A 23,282-nucleotide genomic window follows, 5' to 3' on the forward strand; every position below is an offset into this window, starting at 1 on the left:
CCCCACCCCACCCCTCCATGAATGAGGGGACGGGACAGAGTTAGCACCCACCTCCCACCAGACCCGAGGGCGTCCACAGCTCAGCCTCAGCCCAGGAGCCACTCGGGGGCAGGGTGTAAGCTCAAGGGGCCACAGCCCTGCCCAGCTGCCCAGCCACAGCCCGGCCCCTCTCGCCTCCTGACCTCTCTGGGAGCACCTCCCTCTGGCCCCCACCCCGGGGCCCTCTACAGCACACATGGGCTCCCACGGCCTGGGAAGACCCCTGACCATATCAGCTGGCTGTGCCCAGGACTGCCAGCCAACTGGCCCTGGGAAGGTGTGGGGCAGGCCCACGGGGTGCCCCTTGAGCAGTGGACGGACAGGACAGGGCAAGCAGAGGCCTGCGGCCACCACCCCCGACCTGCCGTGACCTGGAGCCCCGCTGGGGCCCTGGGAAGTGGCTGCAGAAGGCACAGGTGGGCCACGGCATCCAGGCTGCTCAGGGGCAAAGGGCACAGCGGAGCAGAAGGGACAGGGCAGCAGGCCAGGTCCTCGGGGGCTCACTTGCCCGCTGGGCACTGCCGGGACACAGGCCAGCCCCCCAGGGGAGTGGCTGGCGGGGGCGAGGGGCATGGCCTCAGCTGAGCTGAACCCCAGGTCACACGGAACTGCAGGCCCAGGGCAGCGAGGTGGAGGGGCTGCCGGAAGCCCAGGCTCAGGGTTCATGCGGGCACCCGGCGGGCGGGGGTGCCTGAAGCCTGAGACCCCCAGGGCTGGGGTCACTCGTGGGCCTCCGCCTGAGGGCACAGACCCCACCCCAACGGGCCCGAGGACATCCAGCAATTACGCCGTGGTCATGCCGGATGTCCTCGGGCCTGGCTTGGAGGTATGTCCCTGGGCTGGACACCACGCTGAGACCGCATCGCTGTGGCTGGCTGTCCCCATGGGCGATGACCCCCCGGGCGGCCCCATCTCTTCCCAGCTCTGCTCTCATCAGCACCGAGGTCCTCTCTGGGATCTGCATCCCCCCCAGAAGGCACTGACCCCGGGGCCTCCGGGAGCCGGGGACACGCCCACTGGCTCAGTGGACTGTGGACGGGGCCCACCCTTCAGGAAGACCTTCACCCTCTCCCCACGATGGCGCCCCTGAACCTGGGGGGGCTGCCCACAGCATCCACCTGCCCGCTGCCCTCCAGGCCCGCCGGGTGCTGACCTCCTCAACCCTTCGCGAGCACGGGCTCTAACCCGCAGCCTGCCCTCTGCGACACCCGGCGATGCCTTCACCGGCACAACTTGGGGGCAGACGCCACTGGTGTCCGGTGGGTGCCGAGGCCAGGGGTGCTGCTGCCCCAGAGAGCACAGGATGGCCCCCTCACTGCCCCAGGAATGATCCAGATTAAAATGCCAGGAGCACTGGGGCAGGCGGGGGCGCCTACGCTATAAACCGAAAGCTCTCACGATCCCCGGTGCCGATGAGACGGCCGAGGCCTTGCATGAAGCCACCATCACGCCAGACACGTCCAGGGCTGGGGCACAGAGCCTGCCCGCCCCACACCACCCTGCAGACGGGAGCACTCTCTCTCCATGCCCGCCTAGCAGTGCCCACCCTCACGACACTGGCCAGCATTCCTGCAGCCTGGCTACCACGGGCAGGGCCAGCCAGCAGCGAGCTCCGCACAGGGCCTTCTGGCCTCCAGGATCATGTTCCCCGGGGCAAGGCTGACACCAGAGGCCAAGCCCCGAGGCGGGGCAGAGGTCTGTGATGCCACCCCAACTCCCACTTCGGGACACGCCCAGGGGACGGGAACACTGCCAGCCCCTCACCCCTCTGAGGACAGCGCCTCCTGGACCCTCACTCTGCAAGGCCCCACCCTGTTCCTGCAAAGTGGGAGATGCATCGGGGATGGTGCGGACACAGAGGGGCCAGGCCCGCCCTCTGGAGAGGAAGCCCAGGGTCTGCCCCACTGACACCCATCTGTCCAGGCCGGAGCTCAGCCAAGGCGGCCCCTTCTCCTACTCGCTCCCCCAGCCACAGGGCGGTCACTGTCCACCCTCATCATCAACACGTCCTGAGCAGAGGCTTCACCCAAGTCCCCTGGTCAAGGCCTTGGTCCAGGACCAGGGGTGCAGTGCCCTTGTGCCCAGCCCCCACCCCGGGAGGCCATGCCAAGGCGGTCACCCAGCTCCCCGAGGAAGGGCGAGTCGTGTTACCAGCTGGGCAGGTGCCACCAGGAACCACCCAGATCCAGAACCACCGGGGAGGCTCAGCTCCCACCAGGCCTGCCAAGCCGAGGATGACCTTCCTGCTCCCAGGGGCGAGGCAGGCAGGTGAGCAAATGGGCCAGGCTCGGGCCGGCCACACACGCCTGTCCGTGGAAGCAAGCGTCAGGCTGCAGGACCACCCGGGCCACTCCTGCAAAGCCCCGGCCCAGATGCTCCTGGCCGGGGTCCCGCAATGTGGCATGATGGTGGGGGGCAGAGCACCAAGCCAGCCCACCTATGGAGGGCTGGGCCCGGGACCTGCATCCTCAACTCAGGCCTGGACACCTCGGGAACACCCAGGAGGCAGGGCACCTGCTCCAGCCACCAGCAGGCAAAGTGGCCCCTCATGACCCCTGCGACACCCAGAAGGCCCCCAGGCCACTGTCCCCCACCACCAGGGCACAAGCCCTGGGCTGAGCCAGCCCAGAGCAAGAGGCCAGCAGCAACTCAGGGAGCCAGGGACCGTCCCGGGAGGGGGTCGACGCAGCCCTGCCACGCACTCTGATGGGACCTGGGCACGTGTCTGTCCCCTCGGGGCCTCTACCCACTTGACAGGCTGCGGGGCCATTAGCTGCCCCCCACCCTGGTGGGCCTGAGCTCCTCCAGCTCGGACCCCAAGACAAGCCTGGCCGTGGAGGAGTCAGAGGTCTCGGGCCACCTGGCCGGGCAGAGGGCAGCTGGCCGCTGGCCCAGGGAGCCACCCCAAGGGCCGCAGCTGCAGGCAGGGCCCCAGCCTCCCTCCTGGATGGGCAGCCCGGCCCCCAGGCTGGGCACAGGGGTCAGTGTCGTTGCAGCTAAAATAGAAATCAGGCTTCTCTGATAAAGAAGAAAAACAAGGAAACGATGAACAGCCTGGAGAAAGACCGTACAGAGGCCTGAAAGAGCAAAGCCGCTCAGAGAACCTTTAGCTGTTACTATGAACAAGCACTTGTAGCCAGACCTGTCCTTCACAGAGCTGACTGCTCGCAGACCCCACAGGCCCCGGGAGCCTGCTGTCTGGGTCCTGGGGTGCCCTTCCTGCCCCAGGGCTGAGGCCTCTGGGGGGCTTCCTCCCGCCATCAGCCGGCTCCTTTTGTCTCTGGGCAGGACCGCCCCAGAGCTGGGCCGAGAGGGACCCGAGCGGACAGTGCAGTCATGACCCTGAGAGAGGCTGGGGTCCCCTACATGGCAGCCCTGCCCACTCTCTGCAGTCCCTGCCCCCAACTCTCCCTAAGAGGAGGGCCGGGGGCCCAGGCCTGTCCCAGCCCAACCCGGAGGCAGCGTCCGGATGCCGGCAGGCACGGATGCCTCGCTGCCCTCCCAACCCCACATCATGCTCAACCCCCTCGGGATTCCCGGCCACTGGCAGGGTGAGGGGCCCCAGGACCCTGCGAGGGCCTGCGGGCTGCTGATGTTTGTAAAGACAACCCTTTACAATGATTTTTGAAAAAACCAGTATTTTCAAAGTGGAAAATTCAGAGAAGCAGAAGTTTAAAAATTGCAACCCAAAACCCACACCTGGGGGCGACCACCAGGAGCCCCTCAGCGTCCACTTCCGGGCCACCCCATCTGCTCAACTGTGCGTTTTGGGCCCTGTGACGCCGGGACCCGCCGTATGCCGTGGTCACAGCCGGTCCAGGCCGCATGCGCCCCCCGGCACCCCTGCTGACCGCGCTCTGCCTCACTGCAGACACAGTCCTTCATCCGGGTCCCCTGGCAGCAAACCAAGCCCCACACCCAACAAGGAGCCCCCAGGTGCTGCTTCCACCTTCCCTGTGATGGGTTTGCCGAGCACTTCCCGGGGAGCCGGCCCCAGGGGCATGGACCCTGGAGTGGCTGGTGTAGCCAGGGGCCTGGCCAGCCGCTTCTGGGCTGACCCCCTCCTAAGAAGCATCCTGGGGTCTCAGGAAGCTGGGAGGCCACTGCTTAGAGCCTCGAGTCCTCCAAACCCGGGTCAGACCTTGGCCCTGTGGTCTCCGAGCTCCCTGAGCGAGTGCCGAGACACCCCAGCGGGGCACAGGGAGCCCTCCCCAGGTGACCGCCTGCCACCCTACCCCCACCAAGGAGGCCCGCGGACACCCGGGGCGGCGTGACTTGGCGGTGGCAGGCGGCCTGCCAGAGACCTTGATAAGAGCGCGGAGGGGGGGCCTGTCCTGGGGATGAGGCCAGCGAGGCCCACAGAGCCCCCGGCCCCGCCCGTCCCCCTCGTGGCAAGGGCAGCCAGAACATTCCAGCGCTGCCTGGGAAGTGCCCAGGAGTGAGGTGCCCACACCCCCGCTGAGCTGCCTGCGGGACTTTGGGCCTCAACCAAGGGGGCCAGATGAGGGAGGGCAGAGAGCAGCCTCCACCCCCGGCAGCTTCTCACCCACTTCCTGTTTCATCCTCAGCCTGGGGACGGGGGGTGGAGGGCAGGCCTCTCCAGGGACACAGGGGGTCACCGGTGGCCCCCAGGTACACACAGGTCAGGGACAGGCCAGGAGCAGAGCCATGGGGTGGGGCTCCCACCAGGATCAGGCAAGCTGGGGCCTCCTGGGATCCACCTCACTCCCTTCACCCCCCCACTCAGCAACCCAAGGGTCTCAAACATGCCAGGATCCTCACCTAGGCCCCCACACAGCTGCTGGACTTGCTCGACTGAAGCTGGAACTCTGCCCTCCCGTGCCCCCAGGCCCCTTGCCCCTGCCAGGCCTCCCCGGGCGGTTTGATTCTTTGTGGGGTCACCCTTCCCTTCCGCACCCCAGGGCACAAGAGAGGTGGGCGGGAAGCAAGCACAGAACAGCCATGCCCAGTGCCGTGGGGTCTCCAGGGGACGCGGGGACGCTGCGAGGGCTGCCACTGCATGAGGCTTCCACGGCGCCTGAGGCAGCACGTTCCAGAAACGGAGCCCTCGCTGGAGCCTGTGGGGCAGCCGGACGAGACAGTCGGAGGGAGGGAGCGCGTCCAGACTCAACGCCACAGATGCAGTGCAGGCACTGGCCCCCCCGGCCAGCAGGCTCACGTCCACATCACCCACCGTGGCAGGCAGCCTGGGGACAGTGTGCAGATCCGCCCGCACGTCCATGGATCGCTCCCGTGGCTTCCCAAGTGACGCCCGCAAGGACAGCCCTCCCGAAGACAGGCCTGGGGACCCCGGCAGGACGGCGGGACTGGTCTCCCCCACCAAGGACTTTCCGCAACTTTTCTAGGTTGTGGGCTCAACTAGGTTGTCCCCGGACAGCCGATCCACCCCAACCACCCCGGGGACGAGTCTGGCCAAAGTCACACTGCCTGTAGACCCTCTCAGGACAGCAGGTGACCAGTACACCCAGTGGGTACTGGAACCTTGTGGAGTCATCCGGCCACCTGTCCACCCATCCACCCGCACGTCCATCCATCCGCCTGTCCATCCAACATCCCACTCTACATCTGTCTGTCCCCCATCCACACCCACATCCATCCATCTGTCCATCCAACATCCAACTCTACATCCATCTGTCCACCCATCCAGTCCTACATCCCATCCATCCATCTACCATCCATCCCTACATTTGTCTGTCCACCATCCACACCTATATCCATTCATCCATCCATCATTCCACCTGTCCATCCAACATCCATCCCTACATCTGTCCATGCATCCATCTCTACATTTGTCTGTCCACCCATCCACTCGCCCATCCCTTGGGGACACTTACTCCAAGCTGTGCCCTGTACTGGCCCGGGGATCTCAGACCCTCCCCCTTATTCCACAGCAACTACAGGCCTCAAACTCCTGAGACTCAGGAAGCACCGCGGGGGCACGGGGCTCCCTCCCACAGCAGGACCCCATCCCCAGGAAGGGGCACAGGGCCTCAGCCCACCAGCAGACAAGACTGATGTGAAGGCTCCCTGTGCACGGATGACAAGGACCCCAAACAAGAAACCAGGAGCCCCGTGCCTGGGAGCAAGGGCGCCTCCGAGATGGACCTCCCTATCCGAGATGGATCTCCCCCTCCGAGATGGGCCTCCTGTCTCCTCTGGCCCCCGTCTTCTGGCAGAGGGGCCTCGACGAGTCAGGGCGCTGGGTCTGACCAGGCCCGCTGCTCCACACCCACTATGCCCCCTGAGTGCCTGACCCCACCTGGGAAGGGAAGGAACCGCTCGGACTGTGTGGGTGAGACAACAGGCTGGCCGGGCTGTGGGCCAGGGACACCGTGGCCCGAAGGCATGCATCACGACGACGCTGGGGAGCAGCCTGGGGCTGAAGCTCCTCATGAGGCCCACTCCACTGGGGGGTTTACTCTGGACTTGTTGCGATGTAGCCAACAGGCATGTCCTCGAGTTGACTCCAAATCCCGAGACGGGGCCCCCGGCGCCCTGACAGGACGCCTGATTTCCCTCGTGGGGCGATGTTCCGGGCTCACCTCATGTGTCCCTGACCCTAACCCTGCACGTGGACGTTTCCCCAGGACCCCTGGTGTCCCTCCAGGGAAAGGGAACCTGGGACCACAAACCGGGGCCCAGGGATGCTCAGAGCTACAGGTCCGTCTTTCTGTCTAGCCCTTTCCTGTAAACGAAGAAGTGTTTTGTTGTTGTTGTTTTAACTGGAGGATGACTGCTTTACAGTGTTGCCTTGGTTCCTGCCATACAACAGCGTGAATCAGCCACAAGGATACACGCGTCCCCTCTGGAAGTCCTCATTTCATGCACCCTCGAAGCCTGGCTTGAAAAACTGTGAGCATTACCTTGCTAGCTTGTGAGCTGAGCGCAGTGGCACAGTAGTGTGAGCATTCTCTGGCATCGCCCTTCTTTGGGACTGGAATGAAAACTGACCTTTTCCAGTCCTGTGGCCATTGCTGAGTTTTCCAAGTTTGTGGGCATATTGAGTGCAGCACTTTCACAGCGTCATCTTTTAGGATTTGGCCACCTGAGGAAAAGAGCTGACTCACTGGCAAAGACCCTGAGGCTGGGAAAGATTGAGGGCAGGAGGAGACGGGGACGACAGAGGATGAGGTGGTCGCATGGCATCACCGACTCAATGGACATGAGTCTGAGCAGACTCCAGGAGACAGTGGAGGACAGGGAAGCCTGGCGCGCTGCAGTCCATGGGCTGGCAAAGAGTCAGACGCGACCGAGCGGCTGAACAGCATCTGCAGCTCTTTTCTGCGCTCAACGTCCCAGCTCTCAGGGACACCAGCAGAATTCCTCGGCAGCCTCACCCCACGATTCCCGCACAAGGCACTTAGAATAACAAAACAAATACCGTCACAGCCGTGACACCATCACAACAGCACGCGTGCACACACTCAGCTCTGCTCGTCCTGAGCAGACAACCCACTGGCAACAGGTCATCTGAAATAAGACCTTTTCTGGGAATCATTCCACCCCGTCAGTGAAGCTTAGGGTCATTTATGTTTTGAGGGACTTCTTTTTCTAGTTAAGATTTATTTAGGGATTTGGGAGCTCGGGGGTTGCTTTTATATTTAAAATTATGGGAACTATTTATAAGGTTCCAAAGTCAAGCCCATAAAACCATCAAATTATCCTTAGAAACATTTAGGTTCTGTTACGTACCCCCTGCCCAGAGGGTTTAATCCTTCCACTACTTTAGGTTCTTAATATAAAATTGCAGGTAGATTCTTTACCAGCTGAGCCACAAGGGAAGCTCAATATAGAGTATTTATCAGTGCCCCCTTTTATTAGAGGAGCAGCAGCTTACTATATTTTTATCCACTGCCTGTGTGGGGTTTTTTTCACGTAAAAATATTTCCTGACCAGACTACCCTGACGGTCCAGTGGTTGAGAATCCACGTGCCAATGCCAGGGACATGGGTTTGATCCCTGGTCGGGGAGCTAAGGTCCCGCATGGCACACAGTGTGGCCAAAAAATAAAAATTTCCGTTAAAAAAAAATCTAAATAAAAAAAATTTCCTGGCAGTCCCTCCGTTAAAGCACGTGGAGACTGCGTTGTCCCTCTGGCACACCTCCACAACACTCTGCAGGCCGTGAGTCCAAGCTGCCTCCTACGGTAGGCACGTGAGTTCCCCATCTTCTGCTATTAGAAAGAATGCTTTAGCAGTCAGCCTTGGGCTTCTCTGGTGGCTCGGTGGTAAAGAATCCGCCTGCCAGTGCAGGAGACATGAGTTCGATTCCTAGGCGGTGAGGATTCCGTAGGCCGCAGAGCAGCCTATGAGTCTGTGCTCTGGAGCCCCAGGGGCCGCAACTGCTGAAGTCAGGGCTCCCTAGTGTCCATGCTCCCCAACGAGAGACACCCGCCGACCACAGCTACAGAGTAGCCCCTACTCGCCACAACTAGAGAAAAGCCTGTGCAACAGCATGAAGACCCAGCACAGCCAAAAATCCAGTTTCCAAACAATTTAAAAATTCAATCAGCCCTGTGCACATGTACTTTGGTTTTGGCGGGGCCGGGGGAGAAGGGGGCAGTATCTTCAAGACAGGTCCCCGGAAGCGGGACTTCTGGGCCCGGAGTACGGGCAAGCACGCTCACGCCAGGTGCAGCCAAATGCCAAAGCCCGCTCCGCACGGAGTCTACCGTCCTGCAGGCCCTCCAGCCGCAGGGGTGCCTCTTCCCTGCCTCGGCTGCTACCAGCTGAGGGCGACGTCCGCATTTCCGCCAGCCCGGGGGGCCCGCGAAGCCCCACCTCTGCGTCTCTGACCTTCTCACACATCTAAGGAACTGCCCCGCCGGCTGCTTTGCCCACGAGCTCTCTCCACTCACATCTCACGCTCATCTCCTTGGGGCCACTGGGCTTTTCCTCCTCTGTTTTAGAAAGGTTCTCTGTCTTAGAGACACTAGCCCTGTGGCTGTATTGCGATCCTTCCTTGGTCTCCACCACTCTCTTTACGTCTCATGAGCTGGTGCTGCGCACGAACGCCATTTCCCTCCCACCCTAATGCTTCCCTAATGCGCTGGCTTTGAGCCACAGAGAAGCGACCCCACCCTCACCCTCGGGCTGCGGAGGGTCCCCGAGCCTCCTCCTGGTGCTCGAGTGGTCCTCTGACCACTTGGGAGCCACCCCAGGGTGCAGCGAGAGAAGCCAGCCCACCCTCACCTGCTCCTCCCGGTGCGTCAACCACTGAAAACCGCGTTGGCTGGAAGTGCTGCCTACAGCTCTGGCTAAATTTCCATGCGCGGCTGGGTCCACACGTGGATTTTCTTTACTCTGTTTTATTGCTTGTCCGCATGCCAGTACCACACTGCTTTTACTACCCAAGCTTTGTTTTATTACATTGTGAGCCTCCCAGCCAGGAACGTGGATGTGACTTCTGAGAGAGACCAGCTGGGGATGTCTTGGAGCAGAAATCCAGGCCACGTGGCCCATCGGGATGACGCATCCCAAGCACGTGGTCGCAGGGCTGCTCAGGCACCATGTGGCACTCCCCTGGGTGCCCTGGGAACCCTCAACTTCTCCCCATGACAGGTGGGGCACCTCTGGGTCAGGGCTCCTCCTGCGGGCCCTTCTCAGCAGGGTCGGCCTGGCAGTTGAGGAGGGGCCCCTGGCCCAGACCGGGGGGCGGCGTGTGGTGAAGTGGGGTCCTGGCATGGCTGGGCATCTCCATACGGAGAAGTGTTCCAATGCTGGAGGGACTCAGGGGCAGGGCGGGGACTCTGGTTCATTTTCCTGACTTCCTCTAGATCTTTGCAGTGCTCAGCGCAAATCTGGCAGGAGGATATGGAGGGACTGTCCCAGGGCATGCTTTTCAGAAGAAGGAGAGAAGGGGGCCCACCCCTGAGAGAAACAGAGGGGAAGCCCACAGCCCCTGGTTCCTGGTGAACACCCGATGGGCAGGGGAGGCCAGGAGCATGCCCGGGACAAGAGGCAGGCGTGAGACCGGTGCTATGGGAGGTCAGAAGGGGGCGGCCATCAGGCACTTCCTGGATGTGGCCAGGGGGACCTCTGAAGAGTGGGGGTACAGGCCAGCAGGGGCGGGTGCCCACACGCACACCAGGCGTGACGCGGGGAACCTCAGTGTCGGAAGAGATCAGGCAGAAGTAGAGCAGCTTTCTGGGGTGGCTGAGCCAAGCAGCCCGGCCTCAGTTTCCCCATCACGAGTCACTGAGCAGAGAAGGTGAGCAGAGACCAAGCCCAAGGCCCAGAGTGGGCAGGGAGGGCCCAGGGTCAGCCACCGCAGCCCCTGTGAGGTGGCCACAGCGTGTGCAGGTCAGGGGGCTGCTGGGAGAGTCCCCCTCTGATGGGTGGAGCCAACATCCCCACAGAGCGCCTGGGACCGCAGCTGGTTCTCCCTGTGCCCAGAGCCCACCACAGACACCGACACGCTGCCTCCCTGGGCCAGGCGTCCCTTCTCAGGCAGGGAACACACACCCACGGGGGCTCCGGCCCCTCCTTGGGACACACTCCCCTTGCAGGCTTTTCACTCGGGCAGCGAGGATCGGCTCCCACCCAGAAAGGGCTGCTGTGAGGGTGGAGGCATTCCAGGAGAAAGGAACCCCCACGAACACTTGGGGGCCTGCAGGACTCTCCCACAGGCCCAGGAGGGTCCCGGGGTGCCTGCCCATCACTCTCTGAGCTCACCCGCCTCCCCAGCTCAGGAATGTCGCTGGATAAAAATACCCACAGCCAGTGTCATCAGGCCCGCCCGCCTGTGGGGCTCAGGGCTGCCGGGCAGCGGGCTGACCGCCACGGCCGGGCCACAGGGCTCCTGGGCTTCCTGGGCCGGACACCACGTGACCCTGCCCCCAGCACCTACCCCTGCTGGGTGCAGGCTGTGCATCGAGATGGCTTCCAGTGGCCCTGCCCACCCACTCGGACCCTTCAATGCCCAGGGGCACTGAGAACAGCACACACTAATGCCCCACCAGCTCCGGAGTGGCTGAGCCACTGGGGGCTCTGAGCACCATGGAACAGCGTGGCTGTGAGAGATGGCATGGCTCTGCCTGGCACAACATGGGGAGGCTTCCTGGAGGGGGAGGCCTCCAAGCTGAGCCTCAGCCTCTGGTTCTGGGCAGCAGGGCTTTAGGGCAGAGACCTAAAACAGCCCATCAAAGGCCTCCGAAGGCCAGGCCCCCACCCACAGGGTGGCAGCCCCCAGAGTGGACAGCCAGGGCCCAGTCAGGCTGGCACGTCTGGGAAGGCCCGGCCTGTGCTCCAGATATAGCTTCCTTTTCTCCTCTCTTCCTCCAACAGATGATGGCACCCACCCCTCACAGGCCCACACCACCCCAGGGTCAGCATTATGACCCCCGCCCAGGGCCTCACCAGGCCTGCCCAGATCCTGGGCAGGATGAGCTTCAGGCTTTGGAGTCAGGCAGCCTTGGGCACACCACCTGTGTGACCACGGGCCTGTCCCCTCCCCTCTGTGGGCCTGGATTTGCACAGGGCACAGGCCCATCCCTGTCCACCTTCGTCCAGGGCCCAGGGAGAGCCAGGCTGCCCCTCTGCCCCAGCACCTGCACCCCAGCCAGTGCCCACGGGGCTCAGAGAAGGGGCCCAGGGTCACCTGGACCAGCCAGAAGGCAAACCATGGCGGGGCCAAGTGCCATCACGTGGTCAGAAGCCGCGTGTAAAAACGGCCCCTGGGGCTCAGGTCACCTGGAGTCACAGCGGTCATTCCACCTGCAGCAGAGCTGGGCCCCACACCTTGCCAACTGCACCCCTACCTTCTGTGAGGTCTGGGGTGGTCACAGCACCCGGGGGACTGTGGGAGGGAGAGCCCTGGCCCTCCCTGCCCTCGAGACAGACTGCAGCCACCTGACCTGCCTAGGACCCCAGGCCACCTCCATGCTCTGCCCCTTGCTCCAAGGTGCCTCCCCGGGGAGGAAGCCGGCCCTGCCAGGCCCCCTATCCAGACCCAGAGCCTCGACGCCCGAGGTGAAAGGTCAGGTGGCGGAGCTGGCCCTCACTCTCCCCGCAGCGGAGCCCAGGCACCTGCACACGTGCGCGTCTGTGGCATCTCCCGGCATGACCACACCCATGGACACCGTCTCTACCTCACGGGGGCCGCGTGTGACACCGTCCCAGCGGGCCATCTCACCGGGGGCAGGAGCCACGAGAGATGCCACACGAGCTGAGAGTCGACTCAGAACGCGGTTTGAGAAGAGCTTGCCCAGGTCCCTGGACCAGACCAGGAGGTGGGCGTGCTTGGCCCCTGTCAGGAGCACCTCCCCACCCGGCGCCCAGCACCCAGAGCTGGTGGGAACCAGGACCTAGGCCCCTGACCACGGACACCCCTGGTTTCTAGCAGCGTCCCCAGGGCCTGCTGGTCTGCTGAGCCCCGTTCACACTGAAGAGTCAGCCTGAGAACCGGCTTCTGCAAGAGGACTGCAAGCTGCTGCACCTCTAGAAGCCAGGGCATGGGAGCTGGACACCCCAGGTGGAGCCTGGACCCCGGGCGGGTGGGGGGTGCAGCGCCCCAGGCCCACCTTGGCTGCTCCCGCGTCTGTCTTCTCTGGTTCAAACCCCACCCCAGCTCCACGAAACCTGCCATAGGCAGCTCCCCAGGCACAGGCGCTGAGTGCTAACGCACCCCTCCTGCCCCTCCAGCCCCGGGCACAGGCTGGGGCCATGGGCACCAAGTCCCTGGGCAGCTGATGGTTCAGCGCCAGGCACGGGCAAGCATTCCCTCCCACCTGAGCAGCCCTGCCCAAAGGTGCCAGCACACACCAAGCCTGCCACAGAGGAGCGGGTGGGGACTCGGGGTGGCCCAGCCACGGGGCAGCACGGGGCATGAAGCCTGGGCCCTGCCAGGGGCCGAGTGCCCAGCCAGCCCTGTGTCCTGCACCAGGCCACCCCCCTGGCCCCAGACCCTCGGCGTGCACTGGTGCGCCTTCCAGCTCAGGGGCTCCAGCCTCCCAGACCGTCCCTCCCCTCCCACTCTGTCTCCTAGGAGCCCTCCTCCCCTGCTGGTGGCCCTGGTATGAGGGACACAGGGGGCTCCCCAACTAACGCCAGGCCAGGACGAAACGCTGGACATGCAGAGGGCAGTGGGTCCAGAAACACTTGGATGGGTCTGGGGTGGCAGTGTGGGGTCTCCAGACAGCGAGAGGGAGACCAGGGTCCAGGTCCCGGAGGATGTGACGTGGGGAGAAGTAGAAGGAACCCCCCCAGCTTCCCAGGGTGTTGGGGGCCGAGGAACAGTTAGCGGAAAGTCGTTAGTGTGAGTCACTCAGTCGTGTCCAACTCTATGCGACCCCATGGGCTGTGGCCCGCCAGGCTCCTCTGTCCATGGGATGCTCCAGGCAAGAATACTGGAGTGGGCTGCCATTCTCTTCTCCAGGGGATCTTCCCGACCCAGGGATCGAACCCAAGTCTCCTGCATTGCAGGCAGATTCTTTACCCTCTGAGCCACGAGGAAAGCCTCGGGGCGTCCTAAAGGGCCCGGTGGGGAGACCAGGGAGCCTGACCACCTCTGCCCTCCCCTACTGGCTCCCCTTCCAGGCCTGTAAGGCCCTGACTTGAGCCTGGGGTGAGTGGCACCAGGGGCCGGGGAGTGGGGCATACGCTCAGCAACTGGCCTCCACTTTCCGAAGGGCGGGCGGGCGGGCTCTGCCCAGCAAACAGCCAGGCCAGCTGCCAGCGCCATCAATGATTAACGCCCGCTGTGAAGGTGCCGCCCAAACCGCCGGGAAGTGGTTGGGAACCTGGGAAGGGCAGGGTGGCGGGAGGGCAGGGATGGGACAGGATGCACTCCCAGGTGCCCCATCACAACCCCCCCAAGACTCCCCCGCAGTGTCCAAGCTTCTCCCCAGCAGCAGGGGTGCAGGTGGAGGGGACTTGGGGAAACTGAGGCAGGGGGTTTCTCCCTGGCTGGCAGTGGGGGCAGCCAGGAGGAGGCAGGCATCTGCCTGTGTCACCCTGTAGCTCCCAAGAGGTGGGGTTCGGGGGAAGGGGTGTCGGGGAGAGATGAGGAGGGGAGAGGGCGAAGAAGTGAGGAGCGGTTCCGGGGGCTCCTGACCTGGCAGGAGGGACGAGGAACCTGGGGGCCCTGTCCACCCAGCCTTCCACGGTTGGAGGCAGGGGCCCGGGTCAGTGGTGGGACCAGCTGCTACAGGACCCCTGGGCCCGCCTCCAGTGCAGGCGCCCCCCCACCACCAACCAGACAGCCTCCCCAAGGCCCATGAGCAGAGAGGCCAAGGCCCCCGCCATGCCCTGAACTAGAGTAGACACCGCCCCACAGTGAAGAGCCTCAGACCAGGACTGGGGGCAGTGGGCAGGAAGGCCAGGCGGGCAGGGGCAGTGCCCGGGCAGTGGCCTCCTGCCCCCTGACCCCGGCAGACGGGGCAGGCCGGGTGCACACAGGAAGGGCTGCTCTCCTTTTGGCCGGAGCAGGGGTTCCCCGACCAGGATGGGGACAGGATATCCTGGCCTCTTTCCCCAGCTGCGCCTGGGACAGCGTGCCCAGCCCCGCGGGGCCGTGGACAGCGGCTCTCACACCCGCCTGGGCCCCAGCCCTTCAAGGCCAGGCTCATCCTTCCTGGGCCGGAAATCCAGCTCGGCCTGGGTCGTAACAACCATCCTGCCCCTTTCACAGTCAGCCTCACCAAGGACAGAGCTCTCTCTCTGCTACTGTCTTGGACCCTGCCAGAGCTGCAGCGGGTACCATCCACCCCTCTTCTAGGGGCTGTAATCAGCCTCTGGCCACTCAGCCCAGGCTGCCCCTGCCACCCCAGCTTGAAGCCAGGTGCCCTCAAGAGACTGGCCAATTCAGAGAGTGTCCCGTGGCTTTCGCCAATCTCCTAGAAATGAAAGGACACCTTCCCAGGCTCCAGGGAAGCCACGTCCCCCGGCCAGCCAGGGTCCACCTGCAGCCCCACCCTGCATGGGGGGCTGCACCCGCCTCTTACGGACAGGGACACAAGCAGGAAAAGACTGGCCCAAGGTCACCAGGCCACCCGCACGGCCTCGCCTCCCCAGTTCCTCTTCCCCACATGGGGAAGCCGCTGGGCCACTGTCCCCAGAGGCCACCACAGTCCGCAGAAGCCACCCCGGCCCTACAGCTCCTGGGGAGGCTGGGCAAGGCAGACCGAGCTGAGCAAACTTCCGAGAGCTAAACAATCGGCATCAGGAAGAAAACACGAGCGCAAGCAGTGACTTCCTCTGGGGTGCGGCGAGCCCTCTTCCTCCACAAGGCACCGTGGCCTCCAGGGAGCCGGGGCGAGGCGAGTGCCCCCGGGCATGTGACCCCAGGACGCGAACCGGTGGCGTGTCTGCAGGCCCCTCACTCAGCAGCCCTCAGGGGGTGTGGGGGCACTGCTGACCCCTAAGTGGTGCTCTGCCTGGTCCTCCCATCTGTGCCTGGCGCTGGCACGCAGGGTCCCAGCCAGAGAGGCAGCTGGGCAGGGTCTGCTTTGGGACCAGCTGTGGGCTCCCCCACGGTGGGCACCTCAGGGATCCTGGGGCCCAGCAGCTGACGGCGGTGCACAGAAGCTCCCACGAGCCTGCTGTTGGCAGGGTGCTCACATAGCCAGCATCAGACGGGGCGCGGTCCCCCGGGGCCAGTGCACACACACATCCCCCAAACCCCAAGAAAGCCTCTGCTGCTGCAGCCAAGGGCAAGGCCGCCTTCTCTGCAGATAGCCATGGCCACGGCGAGGCCCCCTCCGCCCCCACGGGGGGCGGGAAAGGCGGGTGGGGAAAAGGCTGGAGGACCGTGGCCCCTCTGTGCCTCTGAGGACACTGTCTCCAGGCCCGGCCCTGCTGCTCTGGAAGGGCCACCCCACCCGCACCCCTAGTACCCTCTGAGCTCAGAGGGGAGAAGGTGAGGGATGCAGGCTGTGCCCCCCACCTCGCCACGCCCACCGACACCCTGCTCCATGGCCACCCCTCTGCTCCCCGGGGTTCCAGGGACAGCCCTGGGCACCCTGCAGCCAGGGGTCTCCCAGCCCCAGGCCAGCCAAGGTGGGAGGGCCAAGCACCCGCCTCGACCGATGGGAGATCGGGGGAGGTCCCTCTGGGCAGCCCCCAGAGCAGCCCAGGAATGTCAAGCCCAGGCTCTGAGGCCGGCACCACACAGAGAGGCCACCGACCAGGCTGGGCCAGGCGGGAGTAGGCCCAGGTGCCGCCAATAGGGCCCAGCTCTGGCCCGCGCACAGCTTCCTCCGATCCACCAGCAACCAGCAGAGTCAGGGGCCCTCTCTCTCCTCTCGTCCCAGACCTGACCCCTCCAGGCCCCTCTGCCTCAACCCAGATTTCTAGGAGTCAGGTCAGGGTCACGTGGGGCCATGGGCACCCCTCTCAGCCATACTGATGCCTCGGCCACAGCACAAGGCCGGCCACCACCTGCGAAAGCCCTGCTCTGCTGGCCGGGGAGACCACCCCTGTTGGGGGGCACCGGGACCCTGTCTCCTCTTATTTCTCAGCTCCCCAGAGTTCTCTCCCCTGCATACGTGCTCTCTCGGAAGGATTAACACCTGGGCCAGCCCTGCGGGGCCCAGCAGACCAGCCCTGGGCACGGGCACTGCTCCCAGCTGGCTCCCCCACCCACACACATGCCCGGGCAGCGCCAGCGGGGAGCTCCCCACCCGCGCAGGGTCAGACCCACAAGGCCCTGAACTTCTTCACCTGACAGGCTCCCTGCTGTTTCTGTCTTTCCCATTAACCCTTCCCTTCCCTCCCGGCGGGTCTAAGCCGCACTCTAGCAAGGTCCCTCTGGCAGCAGGTGGCACAGGGATTTCGCTGCCCGCGCGCCCTCCCCAGCCCCGCGGAAAGCCTTTCCCCGTGCCGGCCGGCGGCGATACTCACACAGCGAAGTGGTAGACGAAGCACTTCCAGCCGGTGGGGCGCTCGAGGAAGTTGTAGACGCGGCCCTGGATGTGAGTGCGGGCGAGTAGCGGGCGGCGCGCGCTGTAGATGGAGACGCGCGGGTCCAGGCTCACGCGCGGCCGCGGACCAAGGTCGGCGGCGGCGGGGGGCGCGGCGGGGGACACGGGGCCCGGGGCGCCAGGCGGGGCGATGGGCGCGTAGAGCGCGCTGCCTGCCGGGCTGCCCTCGGCCAGCTCCAGCGAGAAGGGGCACTTCTTGGCCAGGCCCGCGCTGCCCCGCCGGGCTCCCGGCAGGCGGCCGCCGCCCCAGCGCTTCCTCTCCGCCCTAGGAGGGGAGGTGGCCGCGGCCATGGCCAGGCAGGAGCTGCGGCGAAGGCGGGCGCCCGGGCGCAGTGCGGGGGACCGCTGCTGCCAGCCCCGCCGGGGCAGCTGTCCGCCGGCCGGGCGTGGGGGGCGGGGCCGGCTGCCAGGGGCCGGTCCGGGGGTTGGCGAGCCCCGCCCCAGGCCGGACGCCCCGCCCCTCACCAACCTGTGCGCACCCGGGCACCCCAGCCCGCCCGGTGGGCCCCGCTCCGTCTGCGCCCACCTGTTCGTCCGCCCCTGCAGCGTTCACCTGCTGCGTTCACCTGCTCGGCCCGCCCTCCCCACCTGCTCGGTCGGCCCCCTCCTGCGCTCCTCGCTTCTCCGCCCGCCTGCGCCCACGTGCTCCTCGCAAACGCCAAGCCCACCTGCGCCGCCTGCACGAAGCACATACATAAGCCAGCAAGGGAGGCTTGGGGTCCGCAGGGTGCCGGGACCGCGAACTGCTTGGGCAGGAGGACGGGGTAGGGCGCAGACATCCTCTTCACCGGCTCTGAGTCCCTCCACAGAGGGTAGGGGTGGGGAGGGGCGCGCCGGGAGGATGGCGGCAAGGCCCCGTGAACTATATGGGCCCCCCTGGGCGCCCCAACGCACGCTGCTGGCAGAAAACGCAGTCCGGTCAGTGCCACAGGAACAGTGAACTCTGGAGGCCAGTCGGGAGCATCCGGGCCCTCGTGGGTCAGCATCCGGCCGCTAGGGCGCCCTGTGCCCGGGAGGATGCGGGAGTTCCTGCAGGCACCGCTGCCCAGGGCTGCCTGGGCAGGTCAGGGGAGAGGCCTTGGAGAACCGCTTTCTGGTCCTCCTCGCCCTCTGGACAGGGCTGCTGTGGTGCCCTGTCTCCTCTGAGTGGTGGTGGTGTCCAGGTGGATCAGAAGAACTCAAGTCCCCTACCCAGCGCTGGCATTTCAATCCCTGCACGTTGACTGGCGTCAGGATGGAGAAAGGATGTCAAGCAGAAAAAAACTGTCCTCTGTTAGGACGTTGCCCTAGGCAGAGGAATAACTGCCCACCACATCAGGGACCCGTAACGTGGGAGACACGTCCCAGGTCCTGACTGAGCACCCTGGGCTGCTTTATTTCAGGTACTCTCCCATCAGGAAGTCAGTTCTTTGGAAGATTGTTACTACTGTGAAGATTTGAGAAAGAAAAGAGGAAGTGGTAGATGAAACTGAGTGATGGGAGTTTCCAGGTGAGAATATTTGATGAACTTCCCAGGTGGCTCAGTGGCAAAGAATCCGCCTGCAATGCAGGAGACACGGGACATGTGGTTTGATCTCTGGGTTGGGAAGATTCCCTGGAGAAGGGAATGGCAACTCCAGTATTCTTGCCTGGGAAATCCCATGGACAGAGGAGCCTGGTGGGCTACAGTCCCTGGGGTCGCAAAACATTTGGTGACATGACTTAGCAACTGAGAGCTGAGATTCTACAGATACACCTCAGAAAGTGGAATAAGAGAGGGGCTTCCCTGATGGCTCAGTGGTAAGGAATCTGCCTGCCAGTGACGGAGACGCGGGCTCAATCCCTGACCTGGGAAGATCCCACGTGCTGTGGAGCAGCTAAGCCCGTGTGCCACAACTACAGAGTTGTTGCTCAGAGCCAGGAGCCACAACTGCTGAAGATCTGAGCCCTGGAGGCCCTGCTCCACAGCAAGAGGAGCCACCACAGCGAGAAGCCCGCACGCTGCAGCTGGAGAGCAGACCGTGCTCGCCGCAACCAGAGAAAAGCCCGTGCAGCCAGGAAGACCCAGCAGAACCAAAAATAAAGAAATAAATTAGATTATCCAAAAAATTAAAAAAAGAGAGGACTTGGATCAACATTTACGCTTAGAGAATATCAATGCTGCTGCTGCTGCTAAGTCGCTTCAGTCATGTCTGTCTCTGTGCGACCCCATAGACGGCAGCCCACCAGGCTCCCCCGTCCCTGGGATTCTCCAGGCAAGAACACTGGAGTGGGTTGCCATTTTCTTCTCCAAAGCATGAAAGGGAAAAGTGAAAGTGAAGTTGCTCAGTCATGTCCGACTCTTCGCGACCCCATAGACTGCAGCCCACCAGGCTCCTCCATCCATGGGATTTTCCAAGCAAGAGTACTGGAGTGGGGTGCCATTGCCTTCTCCGAGAGAATATCAATACCTTTCAGGAAAACTCTTCTTGTTTGCTTCCTGTTTTTCTTAGATTTTCCCCAGTTACACAGGAACCAATTAGACTGTCAGTCGAATGTGAACAGAAAGACTGCATCCACAATACTGACACTGACTCAGCTGTGACGCGGTTGTTAGTGTTGCCGAGCTAGGCGTCGTGGGCCTGTGTTTAAAACAGTGCTTTTCTGTTGGTGGGAATGTAAACTGACACCGCCACTATGAAGAACACGGTGGAGACTCCTTTAAACACCAGGGATAAAACCACCATATGACCCAGCGATCCCACCACTGGGCATATATCCTGAGAAAACCATAATTCAAAACGACACATGTACCCCAGTGTTCACTGCAGCACTACTTACAGTAGCTTAGGCATGGAAGCCAAAGACGAAGAAGCTCTATACAGTCAGCAAAAACAAGACCGGGAGCAGACTGTGGCTCAGATCATGAACGCCATATTGCCAAATTCAGACTTAAATTGAAGAAAGTAGGGAAAACCACTAGACCATTTAGTTCAGTTCAGTTCGGTCCCTCAGTCGTGTCCAACTCTTTGCGACCCCATGAATCGCACCACGCCAGGCCTCCCTGTCCATCACCAACTCCCAAAGTTCACTCAGACTCACGTTCATCGAGTCAGTGATGCCATCCAGACATCTCATCCTCTGTCGTCCCCTTCTCCTCCTGCCCCCAATCCCTCCCAGCATCAGAGTCTTTTCCAATGAGTCAACTCTTCACATGAGGTGGCCAAAGTACTGGAGTTTCAGCTTTAGTACATTCCTTCCAAAGAAATCCCAGGACTGATCTTCAGAATTGACCGGTTGGATCTCCCTGCAGTCCAAGGGACTCTCAAGAGTCTTCTCCAAAATCACAGTTCAAAAGCATCAATTCTTCGGCGCTCAGCTTGCTTTATAGTCCAACTCTCACATACATACATGACCACAGGAAAAACCATAGCCTTGACTAGACAGACCTTTGTTGGCAAAGTAATATCTCTGCCTTTCAATATGCTATCCAGGTTGGTCATAACTTTCCTTCCAAGGAGTAAGCGTCTTTTAATTTCATGGCTGCAGTCACATGCATCTGCAGTGATTTCGGAGCCCAGAAAAATAAAGTCTGACACTGTTTCCACTGTTTCCCCATCTATTTGCCATGAAGTGATGGGACCAGATGCCATGATCTTCATTTTCTGAATGTTGAGCTTTAAGCCAACTTTTTCACTCTCCTCTTTCACTCTCATCAAGAGGCTTTTTAGTTCCTCTTCACTTTCTGCCATAAGGGTGGTGTCACAGTTAGAACTGGACATGGAGCAACAGACTGGTACCAAATAGGAAAAGGAGTTCGTCAAGGCTGTATGTTGTCACCCTGCTTATTTAACTTATATACAGAGTACATCATGAGAAACGCTGGGCTGGATGAAGCACAAGCTGGAATCAAGATTGCCGGGAGAAATATCAATAACCTCAGATATGCAGATGACACCACCCTTATGGCAGAAAGTGAAGAAGAACTAAAGAGCCTCTTGATGAAAGTGAAAGAGGAGAGTGAAAAGTTGGCTTAAAGCTCAACATTCAAAAAACGGAGATCATGGCATCTGGTCCCATCACTTCATGGCAAATAGATGGGGAAACAGTGGAAACAGTGGCTGACTTAATTTTGGAGGGCTCCAAAATCACTGCAGATGGTGATTGCAGCCTGAAATTAAAAGACATTTACTCCTTAGAAGGAAAGTTATGACCAACCTAGGCAGCATATTAAAAAGCAGAGACATTATTGGTCAACAAAGGTCTGTCTAGTCAAGGCTATGGTTTTTCCAGTGGTCATGTAGGGATGTGAGAGTTGTACTAAAGAAAGCTGAGCGCCAAAGAATTAATGCTTTTTAACTGTGGTGTTGGAGAAGACTCTTGAGAGTCCCTTGGACTGTAAGGAGAGCCAACCAGTCCATCCTAAAGGAGATCAGTCCTTAATATTCATTGGAAGACTGATGTTAAAGCTGAAACTCCAATCCTTTGGCCACCTGATGCAAAGAGCTGACTCGTTGGAAAAGACCCTGATGCTTGGAAAGATTGAGGGCAGGAGGAAAAGGGGATGACAGAGGATGAGATGGTTAGATGGCATCACTGACTCAATGGACATGGGTTTGGGTGGACTCCAGTAGTTGGCAATCGACAGGGAGGCCTGGGGTGCTGTGGTTCATTGGGTTGCAAAGAGTTGGACACAACTGAGTGACTAAACTGAAGGCATGGAAGCAACGTAGATATTCTTAACAGATGAATGGATAAAACTGTGGTACATATATACAATGGAATATTACTCAGCCATAAAAAGGAATGCATTTGAGTCAGTCCTAATGAGGTGGGTGAACCTGCAGCCTATTATAGAGTGAACGTGAACGTGGAGTCGCTCAGTCGTGTCTGACTCTTTGTGACCCCATGGACCGTAGCCTATCAGGCTCCTCTGTCCATGGGATTTTCCAGGCAATAGTACTGGAGTGGATTGCCATTTCCTTCTCCAGGGGATCTTCTCGACCCAGGGATCGAACCTGGGTCTCTCGCATTGTAGACAGACACTTTACCGTCTGAGCCACCAGGGAAGTCCTCACAAAACCTAGCCAGGCCTAATTCCATGGCCCCAGCCCTTGCCCTCGGCAATGGTTCACACCCTGAAGAGTGGCTTCTCTCTGGATATTAACAAATCCACCTCTTATCACTTTGTCTTCAATGAATTTTTGCAATGAGACATCAGAGCTTGAGTTTCATTAGTTTTGGCCAGGCTTGAGTCCCAGGAGAGAGCTGAAGGACAGGAGGAAAAAGCAATGGGAAAAATGTGCCAAGGAATCCCCTTCATAGCCCACCGGAAGATTTGCTAAATATCTGACCGGTGCTCACAGTTTCATTGGTCTGATCTTTGGCACAGAGAAGAGAAAGGACAGAAGAACCCCCACCAGCTTGGATAACAGCTACGGGGGCTCAGCAGATAGCGCCTTTGGGACATGCTGAGGAGTAGCCTCTCCAGAGTCTCTCACTTGTGCCCCTGCCGCCCGCCTGTCATGGGAGGTTCGAGGAAACAAGAAACGAGAGATTGTAAACGTCCCTCCAGCTATAAGGAACGAGGACCGCTTACCTTAACCGGAGGTCTTCTGGAATCTGAGACTGGGCCACGTGAGCTTTCTGCTGAGTTCGTTTTTCGCTGTCCCGGTTTCCAGCACGATGGGCCTTCCCCTGCGCTGGGTTTCTTCGCCTTCCGCTTCTAGCGCGGGAGCTTCGCTGAGTTGGGCTCCTGCTGTGCTTGGCCTCTTCTGCGCAGAGGTTGTTTCAGCCAGGTTAAACCCGAGTCACGGCACCATAGATGTCACGCCAGTGTATGTTCCTCGGTTCCTTGTCTCGTCACAACAAAGATTTGGAGCGATGGACATTAAAGCCCTCGGCGTGTCACAGCTCTTGGGTCTTGGACAAACCGTGCTACAGCTCTTAGGCAAATCAGTGTTACAGCTCCATTTTATTTAGAAGATAGCAGGAGAGTGAGAGAGAGTGAGAGAGAGAGAGCGCGCGTGCATGCATGTGGGAGAGCAAGTCCGTATTATAGAGTGAAGTAAGTCAGAAAGAGAAAAACAAATACTGTATATTAATGCTCATATATGGAATCTAGAAAGGTGGTGCTGATGAACCTGTTCACAGGCCAGCAATGGACACACAAACATAGAGACAGACTTGTGCACCCAGCAGGGGAGGAAGAGCGCAGGCCTGATGGAGAGAGTGGCGTGGAGACATGACATCAGCACGTGTCAGACAGACAGCCAGTGGGGATTTGCTGCATGACTCAGGGAGCTCAAAGCTGTGCTCTGTGACACCCAGAAGGGGGGGTGGGGGG

At 61.3% G+C, this 23,282-nt stretch overlaps 1 protein-coding gene across 2 annotated transcripts in view; it reads right to left on the reverse strand.

Annotated features, from left to right (window-relative positions):
* Positions 1–17,338, reverse strand: part of KCNQ1 (potassium voltage-gated channel subfamily Q member 1) — a 379,885-nt gene extending 362,547 nt beyond the window's left edge. For both annotated transcript variants that reach the window (XM_061407356.1, XM_061407357.1), the window contains exon 1: positions 16,899–17,338. In XM_061407356.1, the coding sequence (XP_061263340.1) occupies positions 16,899–17,269 (371 nt within the window). In that variant the 5' untranslated portion in view covers positions 17,270–17,338. The remainder of the gene's footprint in view (positions 1–16,898) is intronic.
* Positions 17,339–23,282: the final 5,944 nt, after the last annotated feature.

This window comes from Bos javanicus, chromosome 29 (genome assembly GCF_032452875.1).
Source record: "Bos javanicus breed banteng chromosome 29, ARS-OSU_banteng_1.0, whole genome shotgun sequence".
Classification (NCBI taxonomy): domain Eukaryota; kingdom Metazoa; phylum Chordata; class Mammalia; order Artiodactyla; family Bovidae; genus Bos; species Bos javanicus.